This window comes from Oncorhynchus clarkii, chromosome 21, assembly GCF_045791955.1.
Source record: "Oncorhynchus clarkii lewisi isolate Uvic-CL-2024 chromosome 21, UVic_Ocla_1.0, whole genome shotgun sequence".
Taxonomy (NCBI): Eukaryota; Metazoa; Chordata; class Actinopteri; order Salmoniformes; family Salmonidae; genus Oncorhynchus; species Oncorhynchus clarkii.
In genome coordinates, this window is record NC_092167.1 from 36,481,949 (window position 1) to 36,500,043 (window position 18,095).

At 42.6% G+C, this 18,095-nt stretch overlaps 1 protein-coding gene across 2 annotated transcripts in view; it reads right to left on the minus strand.

Moving 5' to 3' along the window:
* LOC139378979 (adhesion G protein-coupled receptor L3-like) overlaps window positions 1-18,095 on the minus strand; it is a 300,766-nt gene that overhangs the window by 193,953 nt on the left and 88,718 nt on the right. For both annotated transcript variants that reach the window (XM_071121642.1, XM_071121641.1), the window contains exon 4: window positions 10,114-10,327. In XM_071121642.1, coding sequence (XP_070977743.1) covers window positions 10,114-10,327 — 214 coding nt within the window. The remainder of the gene's footprint in view (window positions 1-10,113; window positions 10,328-18,095) is intronic.

Sequence of the window (18,095 nt, forward strand, 5' to 3'; positions counted from 1 at the left end):
TGATGGGTAACGACGCTTCGAGAGTGGCTGTTGTCGATGTGTTCCTGGTTCCAGCCCAGGTAGGGGCGAGGAGGGGGACGGAAGCTATACTGTTACACTGGCAATACTATAGTGCCTATAAGAACATCCAATAGTCAAAGGTATATGAAATACAAATGGTATAGAGAGAAATAGTCCTATAAATACTATATTAACTACAACCTAAAACCTCTTACCTTGGAATATTGAAGTCTCAAGTTAAAAGGAACCACCAACTTTCATATGTTCTCATGTTCTGAGCAAGGAACTTAAACGTTAACTTTTTTACATGGCACATATTTTACATGGCACACATTTTGACATGGCACATATTACTTTCTTCTCCAACACTTTGTTTTTGCATTATTTAAACCAAATTGAACATGTTTCATTATTTATTTGAGGCTAAATTGATTTTATTGATGTTTTATATTAAGTTAAAATAAGTGTTAATTCAGTATTGTTGTAATTGTCATTATTACAAAGAAATAAAAAATAAATACAAAATTTGGCCGATTAATCCGTATTGTGCTTTTTGGTCCTCCAATAATCGGTATCGTATCGGCGTTGAAAAATCATAATCGGTCGACCTCTAATCTCAAGACATCAGTCAGGAAGTTAAAGCTTTGTCGCAAATGGGTCTTCCAAATGGACAATGACCCAAAGCATACTTCCAAAGTTATGGCAAAATGGCTTAAGGACAACAAAGTCAAGGTATTGGAGTGGCCATCACAAAGCCCTGAGCTCAATCGTATAGAAAATGTGTAGGCAGAACTGAAAAAGCGTGTGAGAGCAAGGAGGCCTACAAACCTCACTCAGTTACACCAGCTGTCAGGAGGAATGGGCCATAATTCACCCAACTTATTGTGGGAAGCTTGTGGAAGGCTACCCGAATTGTTTGACCAAAGTTAAACAATTTCAAGACAATGCTACCAAATACTAATTAAGTGTATGTAAACTACTGACCCACTGAGAATGTGATGAAATAAAAGCTGAAATAAATCAATCATTCTACTATTACTCTGACATTTCACATTCTTAAAATAAAGTGGTGATCCTAACGGACCTAAGACAGGGAATTTTTACTAGGATTAAATGTCAGTAATTGTGAAAAACTGAGTTTAAATGTATTTGGCTAAGGTGTATGTAAACTTCCGACTTCAACTGCATATATACACACATATATACCATGCATCCCTAACAATCTCCTCAGCAAATATACACACAACATTGGGTTATCCCTAACCCACACATATATATACACATACACACACACACACACATATATTTTACATATAGCACCAAACCAATGAAAAAGCTATGGTGTTATTTGAATTTTTTTTTACCCAAGGCCTTCATAAAGTCTCAAGAAGGCCAGTTTTATTGATTCTTTAAATCAGCACTACAGTTTTCAGCTGTGCTAACATAATCGCAAAAGAGTTTTCTAAAGATAAACTTGGATTAGCTAAGACAACGTGCCATTGGAACACAAGAGTGATGGTTGCTGTTAATGGGCCTCTGTACGCCTATGAAGATATTCCAATAAAAATCAGCTGTTTCCAGCTACAATAGTCATTCCAAAAGCTCCCAGCACTTGAATCACACATGATACAGTATTATCATCATTCTGAATATATTTTAGAACAGCTTTCTATACGTTTAGGGTTGTGGGGTACCAACTGATAGAATATTCAATGCCACATCTGCGCTCGATCAAAGTGAATTATGCAACTGTGGTATGAAACATTGATCATAAGGATTGTGTCATCAGTTTTCCAGATTAAAGATTAATAGTTGACATCCCATGCATCCCCTTTCATAGAATTCCATATTAAGCCTATAGATTGAGGAGCAGAAACCATCAGCGCAGAAGTTTTGTGACAGTTGCCAAAACAACTGAAACGTCACCACATGCTATAATAATCGAACCCATTTGAAACTAGTTAGACAGCCTCAGAGACTTTTAAATGAATCCCATACTGTAAAAGCCACCAGAGGGCCCCTACACACATTTGTCTTGAAAGCGTTACTTGGGGAAAAACCCTGTTCTTGAAATACGAGACAATTATGCATGGATGACAGGACGGGCTACCAAAAAGAAACAGACGGAGCAGGTGAGGTGACTAGAGGTGAGCGAGGGATGCCTGGTAGAAACGGGTCCCTAGGGACTCGCTTTTTGCCTGAGAAAGGAAAACAGGGAGAGAAGGGGCCTCCGCGTCTCGACTGTGGAAGCAGGTGGCAACGCCGGCAGCAACTACTTCCCCTGAGTGCCGTACCCATAGGATTTGGCCCGCGGCCACCCATTCATGTCCAGTTTCGGCCCACGGAGGGAGGGGTGTGTGTGTGAGTTTGAGAGAGCGAGAGAGAATATCCATAGTATGGAGTGGGAGACTATAATGTCAGAATTGAGCAACGACTAGAAGCCATCACAGTTGAACAACTTGAGTCACCGTTTGAGGACCAGGGCGCCTCGTTGGGGCTCGGCCCCTACAAGATTAGCCCACACTCTCTCCCCATCGTCTGAGTACACATTGCCGCCTGGCCAAGCCAGCTGACATATTCAAACAACCCACATACTTACTGCGCTCCGTGACAAATGCAGTAAATCCACAGCTGTAAAGACACTGGGAGAAAAGCAGAAAGAGCACCATCGACTCGACAACTAGAAGGGCTAGCAGTGGCACAACAGAGAGAAATCTGACTTCAATTCTGACAAACAAACTCCAAGATGAGCTCCCGTTCTCATGAATGATTCAATATCACTGCACCACTTGGGCTAGCAGTGAGAGAGGGGTGGACAAGCTAAATAATCAGAAACTACACCATTTTCAATGCTCATTTGAGCATAAATATTGACTTCCTCACAGATGAAAATGATGTCTTGTTTATTTGGAACTAATGGACACTCCAGAAACTCGATACTCTGGAGATGTCCTCCTTTTCTTTCTCCGACAACGGCTGTTTTCTTTTCAGGACTAAAGTACGGCTAAGTGCGCTCCGCTACGGGTGAGGTAATTCCCAAGAAAATTAACTAGTTCAGCCCCTCTAACCTCCCTCCAAACCACCTCCCGCCCCCATGTCTACCTAGTTCTATACAGATGATGTAAAATATGGTACAAACAAGGAGAGGCTTTCATTACCCAGCTAATTTAGACTGGTTTAAAAATCACCCGGTTGTGGTGTAATGAAATGTGGAGCCTGGTCTGACACCTGGAGCCTGATTCATAGGGGCATAGTTTTTCAGGTGAATTTTACCATTCCACCGCTCGCTCATCAATTTCAATTAAATAGCCCTCAGCGCAAGTGATTAGTGAAGGAATTTACATCAGGGGAAAGTTATTTTTGGGGGCAGGGTGCAGGCAAGGGAGTAACAGAGAATGTAAAAGGACTGGTAATGATGTAGAGACAAGACATCAATCAGAAAAGCACGATGATGTTTTATCTCCGAGGCGAGGATGGATCAACGTAATGTTACCCAAAGGTCAAGCGAAGTCGGCCGCCCACTCCTACATAAGACGACAGAGAAATTGCCCCCTTCGGCACTTTCTCTTTGAGTTGGAAGCGGCGCGCTGTAGTAGACATCAAATAGGTGTCTACTCTAGCCTGACAATTAAGAGAAGAACAGAACAAGAGGGAAGACGGAAGGGAAAAACAACAGAGGGATTTCTGAGCGAAGGAGGAAAACATCAGGTGGTAGCGGAGTCTGCTTCCAGTGTGCCATTTGACCAACTACCCCCAATCTGAATTAGCGCTTTCTTTACTGTTCTGGGGCATCCAAGTGAAACCCAATCCCACAGCTGACAAATGGACTGAGTCCTCCTCCTCCCGACCATTTACTTTCATTCCATTACGACACATGTTTAGCCAGTGACCGCACCGTGCAAGGCTATTCATCTGACATTCTACCACGTAAGGCCTGAGCTATGCCGGGGTTTCGTGAGGAGAACAGGTAACAGTTGAAAAGTTAAAACCTCTCAAATTCATATATATTTTTTTTTTACTTCAACTTGTGGGGGCATACGGAAACCCAGAGGGCATTTGGAAAACAACTGCAAAAACTGCAGGGATTCTCAAACCGCCCGGCTGCTGGATTCAATCCTCTTTCTTTTTCTCCCTCTATCCTTTGAGAGTTATCAATCTGCTCTGCATAGGAAAACTCAACAACAAAAAAATCCACTGCCAGCTTAGGCCCTTATTTTCTTAATCACCATTAAGTCTCGTCTGGTCTATGACCTGGCCTTGCCCGTTGGCTGGAAGGTTAGACTGCCAGGCTGAATTTACTGTACCCAATTGGCCAAATGGAAATGCAGCAGGTTCTTATCAAGCCGGATGGAGAGAATGGAGGCAGGCGGGGATGAAAAACGAGAGGGGATAATGAATGTCGGGTGACTTCATCCATAGGGGAAGAAAAAGGAAAACAAATATTGTTTTCCTTTTTCCTGTGAGAAGGCAGCACATCAAAAACATGCACAGATGGAAATTGGGCTTATATTCCTTAAGTAATCATCAGACTTTGGAATTCATTTTATTGCTTGCATGTTCTTTGTATTCCAAAGGGGATAGGACTTTTTCTGTCAAGAGCTGTTCTCGCTAGCATGACCCTTTTACTTATTACTGGTTGTAGTCACAGAAAACCTCCCTTGGCTCAATTTCATTATCTCACATTTGTTTTGGTATTCACAACGGGCCATCATCTCATGCGGTGGTTGATGGCATCTATAATTGACAGGTGATCAACACAACCATGGTTCCGAGGGGAATAGCTTGATTAATAGTTTGTCGGCACTGCAAGACATGTATGAGTAAGGACAGGTTTGGCAGAGGCAAACTGCTCTGCCTTATAAACTTAACACAAATATTGCTGTTGGTCTTATACAGACCTCATACAGCACACAATGTCCTCAATAGAAAACATGGGCAAAATACAAACTCCGCAAACTGGAGGCTGGTGATTTCTTTCTGAAAATAACCCTGCGGGTGTGTGTGCGAGAACCACATCTAAGATATTCTTTATTCAGAGATTAAATTCATGCATTAGCACATCTTAGCCGAATAATTGACTCTCAAGATTTGATTTATATAGGAAGTTCAACACCAAGCCAAACTACATACTGTATATCAACCAAAATCACATATGCTGTTGTATCCATGGGTCATAATCTATTTAAAATGCAAACATACCAATTATCTACTACCAACCAAACAGTGCATTGCAACGCATGAACTGGGACACCTCCCTTTAAAAACATGAGTTAGGGTGTTGCAAAATGCCAAAAGCCTTTTTTTAATAAGGTGACTTTCCCTCAGAGACAGCCAATTGATCTTAGATGAGACAGTATCCCGTTTCAGCTCGGCGAACTCCTGTTACACCATGCTTCCTCATCTATTCCATACCACCAAAACTCAAAACGGCCAAACTTTTATGAGAAAAAGATGAGAAGTATCAGAAGTGGTAATACGCGGGAGGATGAATACGTAATGGGATACAAGGCAGTTGGATGTAGAATCATTTTGTGCCTGGCTGAACTCTCTAGCTGGTTGTTGGGGGCAACTAGGGACACTAAACACTCTGTGTAAGGACATTCCACTTGGTTTGTGCTTTAGTGGTGTGTTCTTTCTCTCCTCAAAATATGACTAGCATTTAATGGATTCCACCACTGATGGTAACCACAGACCATGAATACCCCCCAAACATGTATTAAGAGTAAATTGTACAGTCACGTGACATGTATTCCATTATAAGCATTGGCTGAAACAACGCAAAAATCATAGATCAAGGAACCAATGCAAAATGTGCATCAACATGTGACTTGAAAAACAGGAATGCCAAAACAAATGAATGCCGGATTATTATTATTCTTTTTTTTACATTTACTTGCCACCTGGTTGGATATTTGCAGTGTTGTAATATACACTGAGTGTCTGCCTATCCAGCTGGTGAAATGTACGCATACGACAGTTAAGTCAAGGGATTTGGATGAGGAAGGGCATTGGAACTGAAAGGGACCTTCAGCTAATATTCTCTCTTTTAAATAAATATCTTATCAAATCCTTAAACCCTGTGAAGCAGGTCAAATACCAAGAATGAAGGAAACTCGACCGGATGTTAAGATCAACGGGGAGGGAGTAGGATTTTTACTTCATATGCTCTCTCTCTCTCTCCCCCCTTCGAGCTCTCTTATCTTTGATAGTTTGCTTTTACATTGAGGAATTTGAAGTAATACGTTTAGTTTTGTTCCGTTTCATACATTCTAGTATGACAAAGTGAATGAAGGCAACAAAAAAAAACTATTATGGTGTACTTGTAAAAGAAAATTAACTATTGACTGAAGATCTGTAGCTTCAATCCCAAGTGGTATACAATGCAATACCCATGACATTCAACCTGCCGGTAAATGACTGGGAACTCGTGTAAAAATCACAGCACACACGAATCACTTTTGCTACAAAAACATATTTTCCTTCAAAATGTCATGTTTTTAGCCTGCAATTATTTCAAATGTTCCGTGTTTGCCTCAACCCGGGGAGCAGACACAACACTGCACTTAGCTGATGAAAGGCCAGACACTTGAACGTGTCGAGAGAATCAGCAGACCGAATGCCTCGTAGACAGAGAGAAAGAGATGGGGAGAAAAGTTCAGAGAAAAGGGGATAGGGGGGGGGGTCTCGTTTTTGACCCTTTTCTCTTCCTATCAGGCGTTCCCTTAAGGTACCCGGAGAGGTCTGCAGAGATGCGGGGTGATATACGACTTTGATATTGCCGGTAATTACTAGCCGTGAAGGCCACGACGCCTCAGGGAAAGAGAGGGGGAACACAAAAGACGACAGGCGCTGGGCCGCTGATGAGAAAACGGTGGAGGGTGTTGTTCGATATCGCCGTCGCTCGTTTTTTGAAGTACGGCGCGTCGCACGTGCGTCGACGAGATCAAGCCCGATTGATATGATAGCACCGTGCTGTTGTAGAGGACGGGCGGAAGCACTTCTGAGGAATAATCTAGCTTCACTGCAGAGTTTATTGAGGAGAGATTTCAAGAGGCTCCAAAACAATAAACCGCATGTAGATAACTCCCGAAACACTCAATATACAGAGCTAGTTGCCAGCTAAAATTCATTGGGAAGAGTAGGTGGGCTGAAGTATGGTAATTGCTGCCAATTACGTCCAAATGAGTCCTGGTGGCATATGTTTGAATTACAATATCATTATCCACCTTCCAGTTGTAACCCGGTGCCACACACAGGTGACACGTCTTTGAGTGGCTGTGATTTTCCAGACACGTAATGGCCGCTGCATGCGAGAGCATCAGTAATGACTCAGAGCCATTCATCCTGTCGGGGGCACGTTGGGAAGACCGCCTTCATTTTGAGATGCATTACGGCACTCACCGGCTCGCTATCACTCAGGCAGGAGATATTAGAACTCGCTTAAAAGACTAATGGAACCAAACACCTAGCTGGAGGAGCCTCTGTATGCTGATAAGCAACCATTTCTGGTTTTCTTTGTGTGGTGGGAGGTCATTCCATTCTTCTGAATATCAAATGGGGCCCTTTTTGAATAGTTAGGGGGAGGGGAAGGAAAAGGGAGTTGCGCTGACCAAATGTGTACTGACTGATAGCAGGCTTGGTGATATGGATGGGTATTTCCTCGTGATGGATGTTAGCCTGTAGCTTAGTCTGACAGAGTGATACCCGCCCAGACCATGCCAGCAGGAAAGACAGGTGGCTCATGGGCTGGCAAAAAAATGTAAGAAAATCCCAAAGGAGAAACATTTCACTAAGGGGGAGGGGTAGTCTCTACAGAGTAGGATATCAAATATCAGGGAAGTGTGCCTCAGTCCCAGTGCCCATTCTGTTTGGAGGACATTCTGTACGAAGCCAATAGCCAACAACATGAAAGTAACCAACATACTTTTCATTCATACCCCTAAAGATAGACATGAAAACAATCACTGCTGTTTTCTATTTGTTATAACATCTAAGCTTAGTCTAAACACTAAGTTAAATGTACTTACTGTTATGCAATACTTAGATCATCTGATCAAAGGCAGTCAATTGTAATCAGGAAAAAGCTCAAAGAAAAATGACAAATGCTCAGAAGCATCTCAAAGTCGGCATCGGTGTGCTGAACAGTCCATTCTTCTTCTGTGTGTATTTGTCACATTATCCTGTCAGCGACATCAGACAAATCCACCAAACAAAAACGCAGAGCGAGCAGTTTTGGGGCCCATTTTTCATCTCGTGTCGACCTCTGTCGTCTTTGAAGCGACAGTTTTCTGAATTGTTGTTTGTTTTGATTCTATTCCTGTTTTTGTCTTCTAATGAGCTTAGTTACCGGGTTCCTAGCAATAGCTGTACCCGCTCTGTTGCAGCCGGGGGCATCGCGTGACCGTCGCACTTTCCTACGTGCTAACTAACCCTTAGCGCATCCCTATTCACATGATGCTAAAGAGAAAAGTGCAGTTCCCTGGTGCTGTTCTTTTTTCCCCCTGGTTGTCTTTTTTGTTGTTGTTCCGTTTCTTCCTCATCTCCAGTTCGATTCATTCCGGCAGGGATTACTCTTCTGAGTGGGTGGTGCAGGAGGGAGAACGAGGGAGATGCTATGGGCCGGATCAATTATCTGACAGTGGTGTTAAGACCTACCTTTTTATCCATACTTCTCACACTAGTGTGTATCTCACCTTTGTCATGCCATACACAGAGTGGAGGGGAGAGGCAGTTAGATAATGTGCAGAACGTCATTAGTATTCTCAAAAGGGAACACTGGGTTTGGAAAACGGGGACGTGTCAACACTGAAAAGCAATTTAGATAAACCTTATCTCGTTGGAGTGCTCGTAACTTATTCACGACAACATGAGCGCGACAACAGCTACAAATCCTGGTGCATGTCTGCAGCTTTTAAAGAGGGCTTGAACCAAGTCATGCTGTGTATCTATGGAAAATGTTTTTTACAGACAACCATTCCGAGTACTTAGTAACCCAACACGGTGTATAATGATAGTCATAGCAAATTCCAAAAAATAACAATGACTGTGCTTACTTTTCTTAAATAGAGCACATTAGCTGCATGTATGCTCAAAGCCTGTATGGTGTGCACATTTACAGAATGTAAATCATCAGATGATGTGTATATTCTCTTATATCACTGTCAAAGTGCTGTATACACTCTGTCTGCACTGACAAATCGGCCTCCGTTTCCTGATTTCTCCACAACGTAGCCATAACTCTACACAACGCGCTTAGGTCTGGCAGGGGAGCTCACCGAGGTCATATTTATTTAGACAAATAAGATTTAATGTATTCAAATGATTTCAAATGAACATTGATTTCCCATCACAGGCAAAAATGTATAGGTGGTATGAATTTACACCCAAGACGGGGATTTATTGCATTCGATCTGAGAATTTTCGAGACTCGTTGGAATTCTTAACGTATTCTACTGAGAACACAAGGATCGATTCACTGCCGGACAGCAAACCAAAAGAGTGTTTCATATTGGATTTCTTCAAAGGTGGTCCGTTGCAGAAGACATCATCGTAATTCCGATCTCTAAACAAAACTTAATACCCAAACACGTCCTACTCATAAAATCCCCTTGTAATAAAACATATCAAGTGTATCGTATACACCGGATTCAAAAGTGTATATGTCCCAAATATACACTTCCAGGACTATGTATGTAGCACCTTTCATCTCATTTGAGAAAAACGGAAATCGATAACAGCGAGAGGCACCTGTAATATAAGTGGCAATCACCTCAGAGTCTCAATCAAATCAATATCCAACTAAACGTAATTCAGGAATTACAAATGGAACACCAATTATCAACATAGGGGAATTGCTTATTATTTTCAATGGGGACTTGTTTCCCCCGTAACAGACAAAGTTCATTCATGAAATCCCCTCCACTCTGGTCTATGAACTCCAGACAAAGACTCAATAAAAGGTAGCCAAAATTGCAACGGCAGTTTTTGGGGCCGGTGTCATTGAGCATTACCAAGCACAGACAATCTATTCATAGTAATGTAGAGACCATACGTAGATATACAGTTCTAGATGCTCACCGGCAGAAACATAGATGTACAGTTCTAGATTCTCACCTCTGGGACATGATCTTGTAGGCATCTGGCAGGTAGCAGCGCGTGTTCTCCATCTGTGCCGGGTCTGCGTCGCAGATCTTGTCGTCGGTGCGGCCGTAGTTGGCACTCTCGATCATGATGACGTCAGTGCCCGGACAGCGCAGCTCGATGGGGTAGCTCTCACACGACAGCTCCCTCCTCACCACAGCCATGGGAATGGGCGCTCGACTGAAAGCTGTGGGTACATAAAGAGAAAATAACGTCAGCAAACACTGCGTAACAGTGGGTATATTTACTATGTGGGACACGTGTGCCTGGTGAGAATCGAACCTGGGTCTCCCAATAGCCAACCTAATATCTTAACCATTAGAGTGAGATAAAACAGCGAGAAAGACCGATAGATAGACAAAGAGATGGTGACATTAGAGCAAAGGTCACAGGTCAGATATTGGGAGGTAAGAAGCTGAGCTGACAGGGCCCTCGTTGGGGGTGGGAGACAATAACATGGCTATAGGTTATGTGAGAGACGGAGAGAGACGGAGAGATATGGCGATCAAGATCGTCAAAGAGTAGGTGGGGAGCATGTTAGTTGTGTTCATGATGACCATCCAACCAGCAATACGAATAGAGAGAGGAGAGAGAGAGATGGAGGGAAAGAGAAAAAGAGAGAGAGAAAAAGAGAGAAAAGAGGCCTGACTATAACGTCCATATGTACCACACAATTACCGCATCATCGTGTTTTTATTCAATTAGATCTGAGGGAGGTGGCCACGCCCACTTAACAGGGGAAGGTGGCAAGGGGGTAAACGAGTGGCTAGCTGCTTGCCCTCTGGCAGTATTGTAATTGTTCACCACAGGCAGCCCAATGGTAAGAGACCAGAGCCTGCTGTCTGTCTGTTCGGACGTTTCTGCTTTGCCTCTCGCCAGACGAACAGTGGAGAGACTCCAGGGGTTTGGTGTTTACAGTGGGAATGAAAAATGAGTAGGAAACGTAAACGCTGGGCTGAGTGACCATGGGGGACCGTGAAAGTTATGGATTTTCATAAACACCCCTTAACAGAAGTGTCTGTGTTGCAGCGCCAACACTGGACAATGTGTACTGCAGGCATTTATCATCGGCTGGAAGGGGGATAGACAGCCAGTATGTGTACTTAATGGAAGTCTCTCTCTATCCCTCTCTACCTCTCAGTGATCTGGATCTTATTACACTTCTACTTTCAAATAATTGATGGCTGATTAACCACCGGGCACCATGGAAGAGAAAGGACACACATACATTTGATTGGCCAGTGAAGTTTCTATTACATGTGTTGAAAACAAGGCCATGAAGAGGTAGTATAGCAAGATGTTTAACGTGATACATGAGAGTTGTTGCATGAATCTTCTGTAAGAAGAATCTTTGATAAGCCACTGCCAGGTAAGCTTGTTAAATTTCAATATCATGCACCTATCTATCTAGAATACTTGAGGGCACTATTTTCAAAGTAGCAGAGCGAGAGACACTTAAAGCAAAAAAGACCCATGTACATTGCTTTTGGAAAGTATTCAGGCCTCTTGACTTTTTCCAAATTTTGTTACGTTACAGCATTCTAAAATTGATACAATTGTCCCCCCCCCCCCCCAATCAACACACAATACCTAATGAGAAAATTAAAAAAATGTTTTTTTTTAGAAATGTCTGGCTAATTTGCAAAAAAAACTGAAATATTACATAAGTATTCAGACCTTTTACTCAGTACTTTGTTGAAGTACCTTTGGCAGGGATTACAGCCTCGAGTCTTCTTGGGTATGACGCTACAAGCTTGGCACACGTGTATTTGGGGAGTTTCTACCATTCTTCTCTGCAGATTCTCTCAAGCTCTGTCAGGTTGGATGGGGAGCGTTGCTGCACAGCTATTTTCAGGTCCCTTCAGAGATGTTAGATCGGGTTCAAGTCCAAGCTCCTGTTGTCCTGTTGGAAGGTGAACCTTCACCACAGTCTGAGGTCATGAGCGCTCTGGAGAAGGTTTTCATCAAGGATCTCTCTGTACTTTGCTCCATTCATCTTTCCCTCGATCCTGACTAGTCTCCCAGTCCCTGCCGCTGAAAGACATCCCCACAACAGGATGCTGCCACCACCATGCTTCACTGTAGAGATTTCCTCCAGATGTGACGCTTGGCATTCAGGCTAAATAGTTCAATCTTCGTTTCATCAGACCAGAGAATTTTGTTTCTCATGGTCAGAGTATTTAGGTGCCATTTGGCAAACTCCAAGCGGGCTGTCATGTGCCTTTTACTGAGGAGTGGCTTCCGTCCGGCCACTCTACCATAAAGGCCTGACTGGTGCAGGGTTGCAGAGATGGGAGAACCTTACAGAAGGAGAACCATCTCCCCTGAGGAACTCGGTCAGAGTGGCCATCAGGTTCTTGGTCACCTCACTGACCAAGGCCCTTCTCCCGCAATTGCTTGGTTTGGCCGGGCAGCAAACTCTAGGACCAGTCTTGGTGGTTCCAAACTTCTTCCATTTAAGACTGATGGAGGCCACTCTGTTCTTGGGGTCCTTCAATGCTGCAGACATCTTTTGGTATCCTTCCCTAGATCTGTGCCACGACACAATCCTGTCTCGGAGCTCTACAGAAAATTATCTCGACCTCATGGCTTGGTTTTTGCTCTGACATGCACTGTCAACTGTGGGACCTCATATAGACAGGTGTGTGTCTTTCCAAATCATGTCCAATCATTTGAATTTACCACAGGTGGACTCCAATCAAGTTGTAGAAACATCAAGGACGATCAATGGAAACAGGATGCACCTGAACAAAATGTTGAGTCTCATAGCAAAGGGTCTGAATACTTATGTAAATAAGGCATTTCTGTGTAGATTGCTGAGGAATTGTTTTTAATTAATTTTAGAATTAGGCTGTAACATAACAAAATGTGGTAAAAGTCAAGGGGTCTGAATAATTTTCAGAATGCACTGTATGTGGAAAGGAGGACACCATTCATTTTGTAAAACAATAAATAAGCAAATGTAGACCAAAAAACAAGATGGCACAGTATTTTCATAGTTCTATCAAAAAGGTACATCCCATTGCATGAATGGTTACCATAGACACGTCTTCTCCTAAACATATGCACTGAGAATGTCAAAATGCTGGTACGTACTATCATAGGCGGGTGGTATGTACAAAGTACCAAACGGAATTTGAAAATGCCATTTTGTCCCCGCAATCCTTGAAATCAATAAATCATTTCATTTTTATCGTATTTATTCCACATTCTGTTTCATATTCTCTTGCTATGGAGTAGATCATGCTCAAAATGCAACACAACATCAATTTATAAGCAGATTGGAGGTCTGTTGAAGTTTCATCCTATGCTTAGCTGAATAGCTTGCCTAAACATGAGTTTTTGCTCTACCGAGTACCATTGATCTGTTTCAATTCACTGGGTCAAGTAAGTGCAGTAGTTATTCTACAAGGCAAGAAGAACAAATTGATCCATGTGCAATTTTAAGCAACAGAATATGCCATCCTTGGTTGTTTGAAATCAAAGCAATTCATAAGACAGACTTTTTTTTAAATAGGTTTTCACTTGTGCATCACTGGTAACACTTCTATATACACAGTGTACACACACACAACTATAATCAAACGTCATGACATATGCAGCTTCAAAAGTTGGCCAGAACCAATTACCAACAGGTATGATAGACCAACATTGAGAAAGGGAACGCTAATGGTGTTTTCATGTTATACTTGAAGACGGGAGTCAAAACTAGCAAACGCTTACTACAGCCTAAGCCATACGTTCTATGCTAACTCAACATGAAAGTATACAAAGACACCAGCATACACTTAAAAGTCTTCTCTAATTGTATTTATAAGGTCTGAATAAGAAGTTGAGAATTATTTTGACACACTTTTTTATAGATCCGATTTTTGTACTCCCCTGATTGTCCACCGACAACTGACTGGGCTATTAGAATGACCTCAACATCCCTTGTGGATCTTAAAAAGGGACACTCACTCTGTAACCTAAAGACAAGGTAACGACACAGCATGTCAGCGAAGTGATATCTTCCTCCCACATTAAAACAAACAAGGAAACGAAGCCACACAAATACATTTGGGAGACAGATTCCCTTAGCCGCTAATGTAAGCAATAACCAGATTCCCCGGCTACCAACACCAGCATCCTGCCTGTATCGCTATCTAAGTCCACACATCCATCGAGCTAAAAGCAAGATGGAGTCCTTCCTCATATCTAAGCTCTCAGTTCTATCCTGTTCCACTCCCTCTCTCTCTAATACTCGAGAGGAATATCCTGTTGTACTCATCCTCCTGAGATTTCCCCCCAAGATAAGTCTCTTGACGAGCACTCTGCTGAATACGCAAAATAAAAGTAGAATTGTGGGAGAACTCGCTTGATAAAACGTTAAGGTCAACTAAGATGTCTTTACTTCAACGCATTCCAAAAGTGTTAATTCACGGTGAATCTACAGAGAGGAGCAAGTCATTTCTACAGACACATGCCATAATTCACAAATAAATATTTAAACACCTCAATTACTCACCAAAAAGGGCATTGGAAAGGTCATTGGAAATAATGTCGCTCTTTCCCGAGCTTTCAAATCACTCCGAGGCCGCAAATTGAAAACCAAAAGAGGAGTTTGATTGTGGGCATTGAATGCGGATTTCCTTAAGTAATTGGGGGAAATTGCATGTTCTCAAGAGGGCTTGCATGTAGAGCGTCACTGAGGCCCTGGGGTCATTGAAAACCAGCCCAGGCCTCCTTCTCTCCGACCCTTCTTCCTGTACTCCCTCCGAGCCACAGGGCACTTCAGCTCAGACAGAGCAGACTAGCAATGACATTTAAAAGTCATCATTAATATCAAAACAGGGCCTTTGGGGCATTTCAGTTGATCGCCCAAGAAACAGAAAAATTGTCAGATGGAAGGGGTCAACGACTGCAAACATTAAGATTGGAGAGTTTGTTTGTGTAAATGGCTGTCATAATGGAGATAAACGACTTGTACTGTTGGAATTGTCCATCGTCTCTCTAAAAAGAAGGGCTGCCTCCCACAATGTACCAACGTTCTGGCTTCACATCTGTACAGATCAGTCACTGCATACATCACTGCCTTCATCACTGCCTTCATCACTGCCTTATCCGCTTGTCGCTCACATCCCGTCGACACAAAACAGTAGCAAGCAAGATGGCGGTGTTTTTATGAGTGCATTTCGCAAGTGGCTAGTTTGCATCAACTACCTTCACTAAAACCACTACAAAAGGTTTTTGTGATGTTCTGGAATGTCTGCCTCGTGATTTGTTGAGAGAGTTGTCCGTCTGATCATTTTCTCTGTCTTTTCGAAGTAAACAAAGAGTCCGTCATTCATCCCAGACTCACTGTTGCCTAGGGTCTGGCTTTCCGAGCCTAGAGAGTCCCTATGCTGGCTTGTGCAATTATTCAACCTTCTCTACTGTCAGACAGTTTCCGAAAGCACCAGCATGCACACAGTCGATGATTTGTGATAAATATGCAATCTCAAATCAAGCCCGGATTGGAAAATACACCAAATAAATACAAAGTACGAGGAAATATCATGATGAAATACAGTATTTTGTTTCCAGCTGCAAACTACACAAACCAAATCAGAGGGCGGCCAATTCAAATGAGCTCTGATTGGAATTGAATTAACGAGAGAGGGATGGAGAAAAGCGCTGATTCAACACATCGAACGTCTGTCTCTCTTCCCCATGTCGCTGGATCTGCTCGGCCCACAAAGCGGGTGATTAATTAGTGCATGAATCATGTGGTTGTTATTTGATTAGAGCAGAGGGAGGCGGTCACGCCCACTTGCGCTTTACAGCGAATGAGATTGTGTCACCTGTGGCATCCCAAGACTGTTTATGAGGGGTAGGCCTACATCAAAAGTGACCGAAAGGTTAAAATGTTCCATTCAGTATAAATAATTGTTTATTTTTAAGTGAGAACTAGGATTATGAGTAAATTAAGTTTAGATATATCCTCAGGCAATTCAAATCTAAGGGACCTACTCAGAGACAATTATCAGACAACACTGAGCAAGATGTGCTTTTGAACAATTGCAGTTAATAAAACAAAGCGAAAACAAAAATACATACACGTAGACATTTACTCAAACCCGCTTTGCAATGCAGAAAAAAAATGTCATAGTTCATTCCCAATTATGTGTTCCGATTCCATAGAACCTTTGATTTGTCTAAAAATTCCTCACATGAAATGCTTTGTCGTGGAAGACCATACACCAAACTAAACATGGTTAGCTCTCCAGTTACAGGTGTTTTTCAGTGGATCCTAGATTGACTGGCCCTTCCAATCACACAAATCACATGAGTTCGTCTAATAGGGGAAAAAAGCAAGGTCTGGTCAGCCATTCTACTCGCCAGTGAAAACAGACCATTTGTTTTGCTCCCACTCCTCTCCATCGACACTTACCTTTCCACATCTGGCAACACACCAAGCTCACCAGTATAGGGGAAGTGAGTAAGGCTTGACAGCACTGGCGACACGCTCAAATATGTGCCTCACCTGTCAATTTAGCAGCCGGCTGTGCCAAGGGAGGCAATAAGCTCTTTCTGCATCAGAGAATTTGTGAATTAGCCCCAAGGTAAATTACAGGAGAACAAAATCAGCAACGTCAATGGCTGGGGCTACATCGACTGCCTGAGTAACAACTAAACCTCGCTAGCTCTTGCCCTGAAACTGCAAAAGCTGTGAATTGCGCCTTTGAATTAATTAATTGGATATAGCCCATGCATGGTTGGGGACTGTTAGCAAGACAAATTGTGACAGTGGCTCACCTTACATATTCACAGTGCAACCACACAGCGGAGCAACATATGAAAGTGAGTCTCAGCGACACTCCCATTAACTGTTGATTCACACACTTGGAACTTTGAGGTGAAGTGACTTTTCCATCCAACGAAGGATTAATTTAATTAAACGATACTCCATGCATTAAAGTGCCGAACCGTAGTAGACCTAAAAACAAGATGAAAAAAAAAGAGAAGGTGGCTATTCAGGGTCGTCAGAGCGTGATACTCCCCTCCAATAAGCAAATTATAGTTAATGTGGAGGTCAATTTCTCTTCGACTCAATTGAATATCAGGAATAATTAAGAGTGTGGTTCAATTACTTAATTACTCTCGGGAAAAAAATTCACGAGTTGAAGTCCATTTGACAAAAATGTTGTTGATATAGAATCAAAGATCACTAATACAGTGAAATGAATGCCACCGGATCTTAAAATCCAGTAATATTGAGGACTGAATAGGGGGGAAAGTATGTTTTCCATTTTTATGCTCCACATGTAAACTCAGTTGAATTATATGTCCGGCTTCACATCTGCGAACTGCTGACTTTGTCAGATGGTCTGAGCGCTCTTCCAGAGCCGGAAGACAGCCTAGGGAGTCGGAGGCTACTGCTGTTAGTGGTGATTCACAAGCGAGAGGGAGAGTAAAAGAGCAAGAGAGAGAAATCTGGGCTTTGTTCAGCTAGCCGTCACATCGACATTGTTAGTCTATTTCCTCTCCTTTCATCTCCCCCCTCTTTCCCCTGGCTGCAACCCCCGTGTGCCTCAGTGTTGCTCTGGGGAAGTTATCAGCCAAAACTAACACCCCCTCGGCCTCCTCAACCCACCCAGACACACACATTGACAGAGACACCCACACAAACCTCCAGATTTGGCAATACTATTCTTACCTCAGCCTAGACACAAAGTTTAATTGAGGTAAAGAAATATATATATGTTTTGCCTGTGTGAGGGGAGAAAAGGAACAGCCTTTTCTCCCATGGACCACTGACACACAGCAGATGGCATCAACCAGCAACACCTGACTGACTGCACACAGGAAGGATAAATGCATCCCTGTAAAATGAGACAGTAAGACTCACCTCACAGTGTCAACATCTTGTCTCCTTTCTCTTGTTGGTATTTTAATCTTTCATTTTTCAGACAAGAAAGAATGTTGTCTGTATC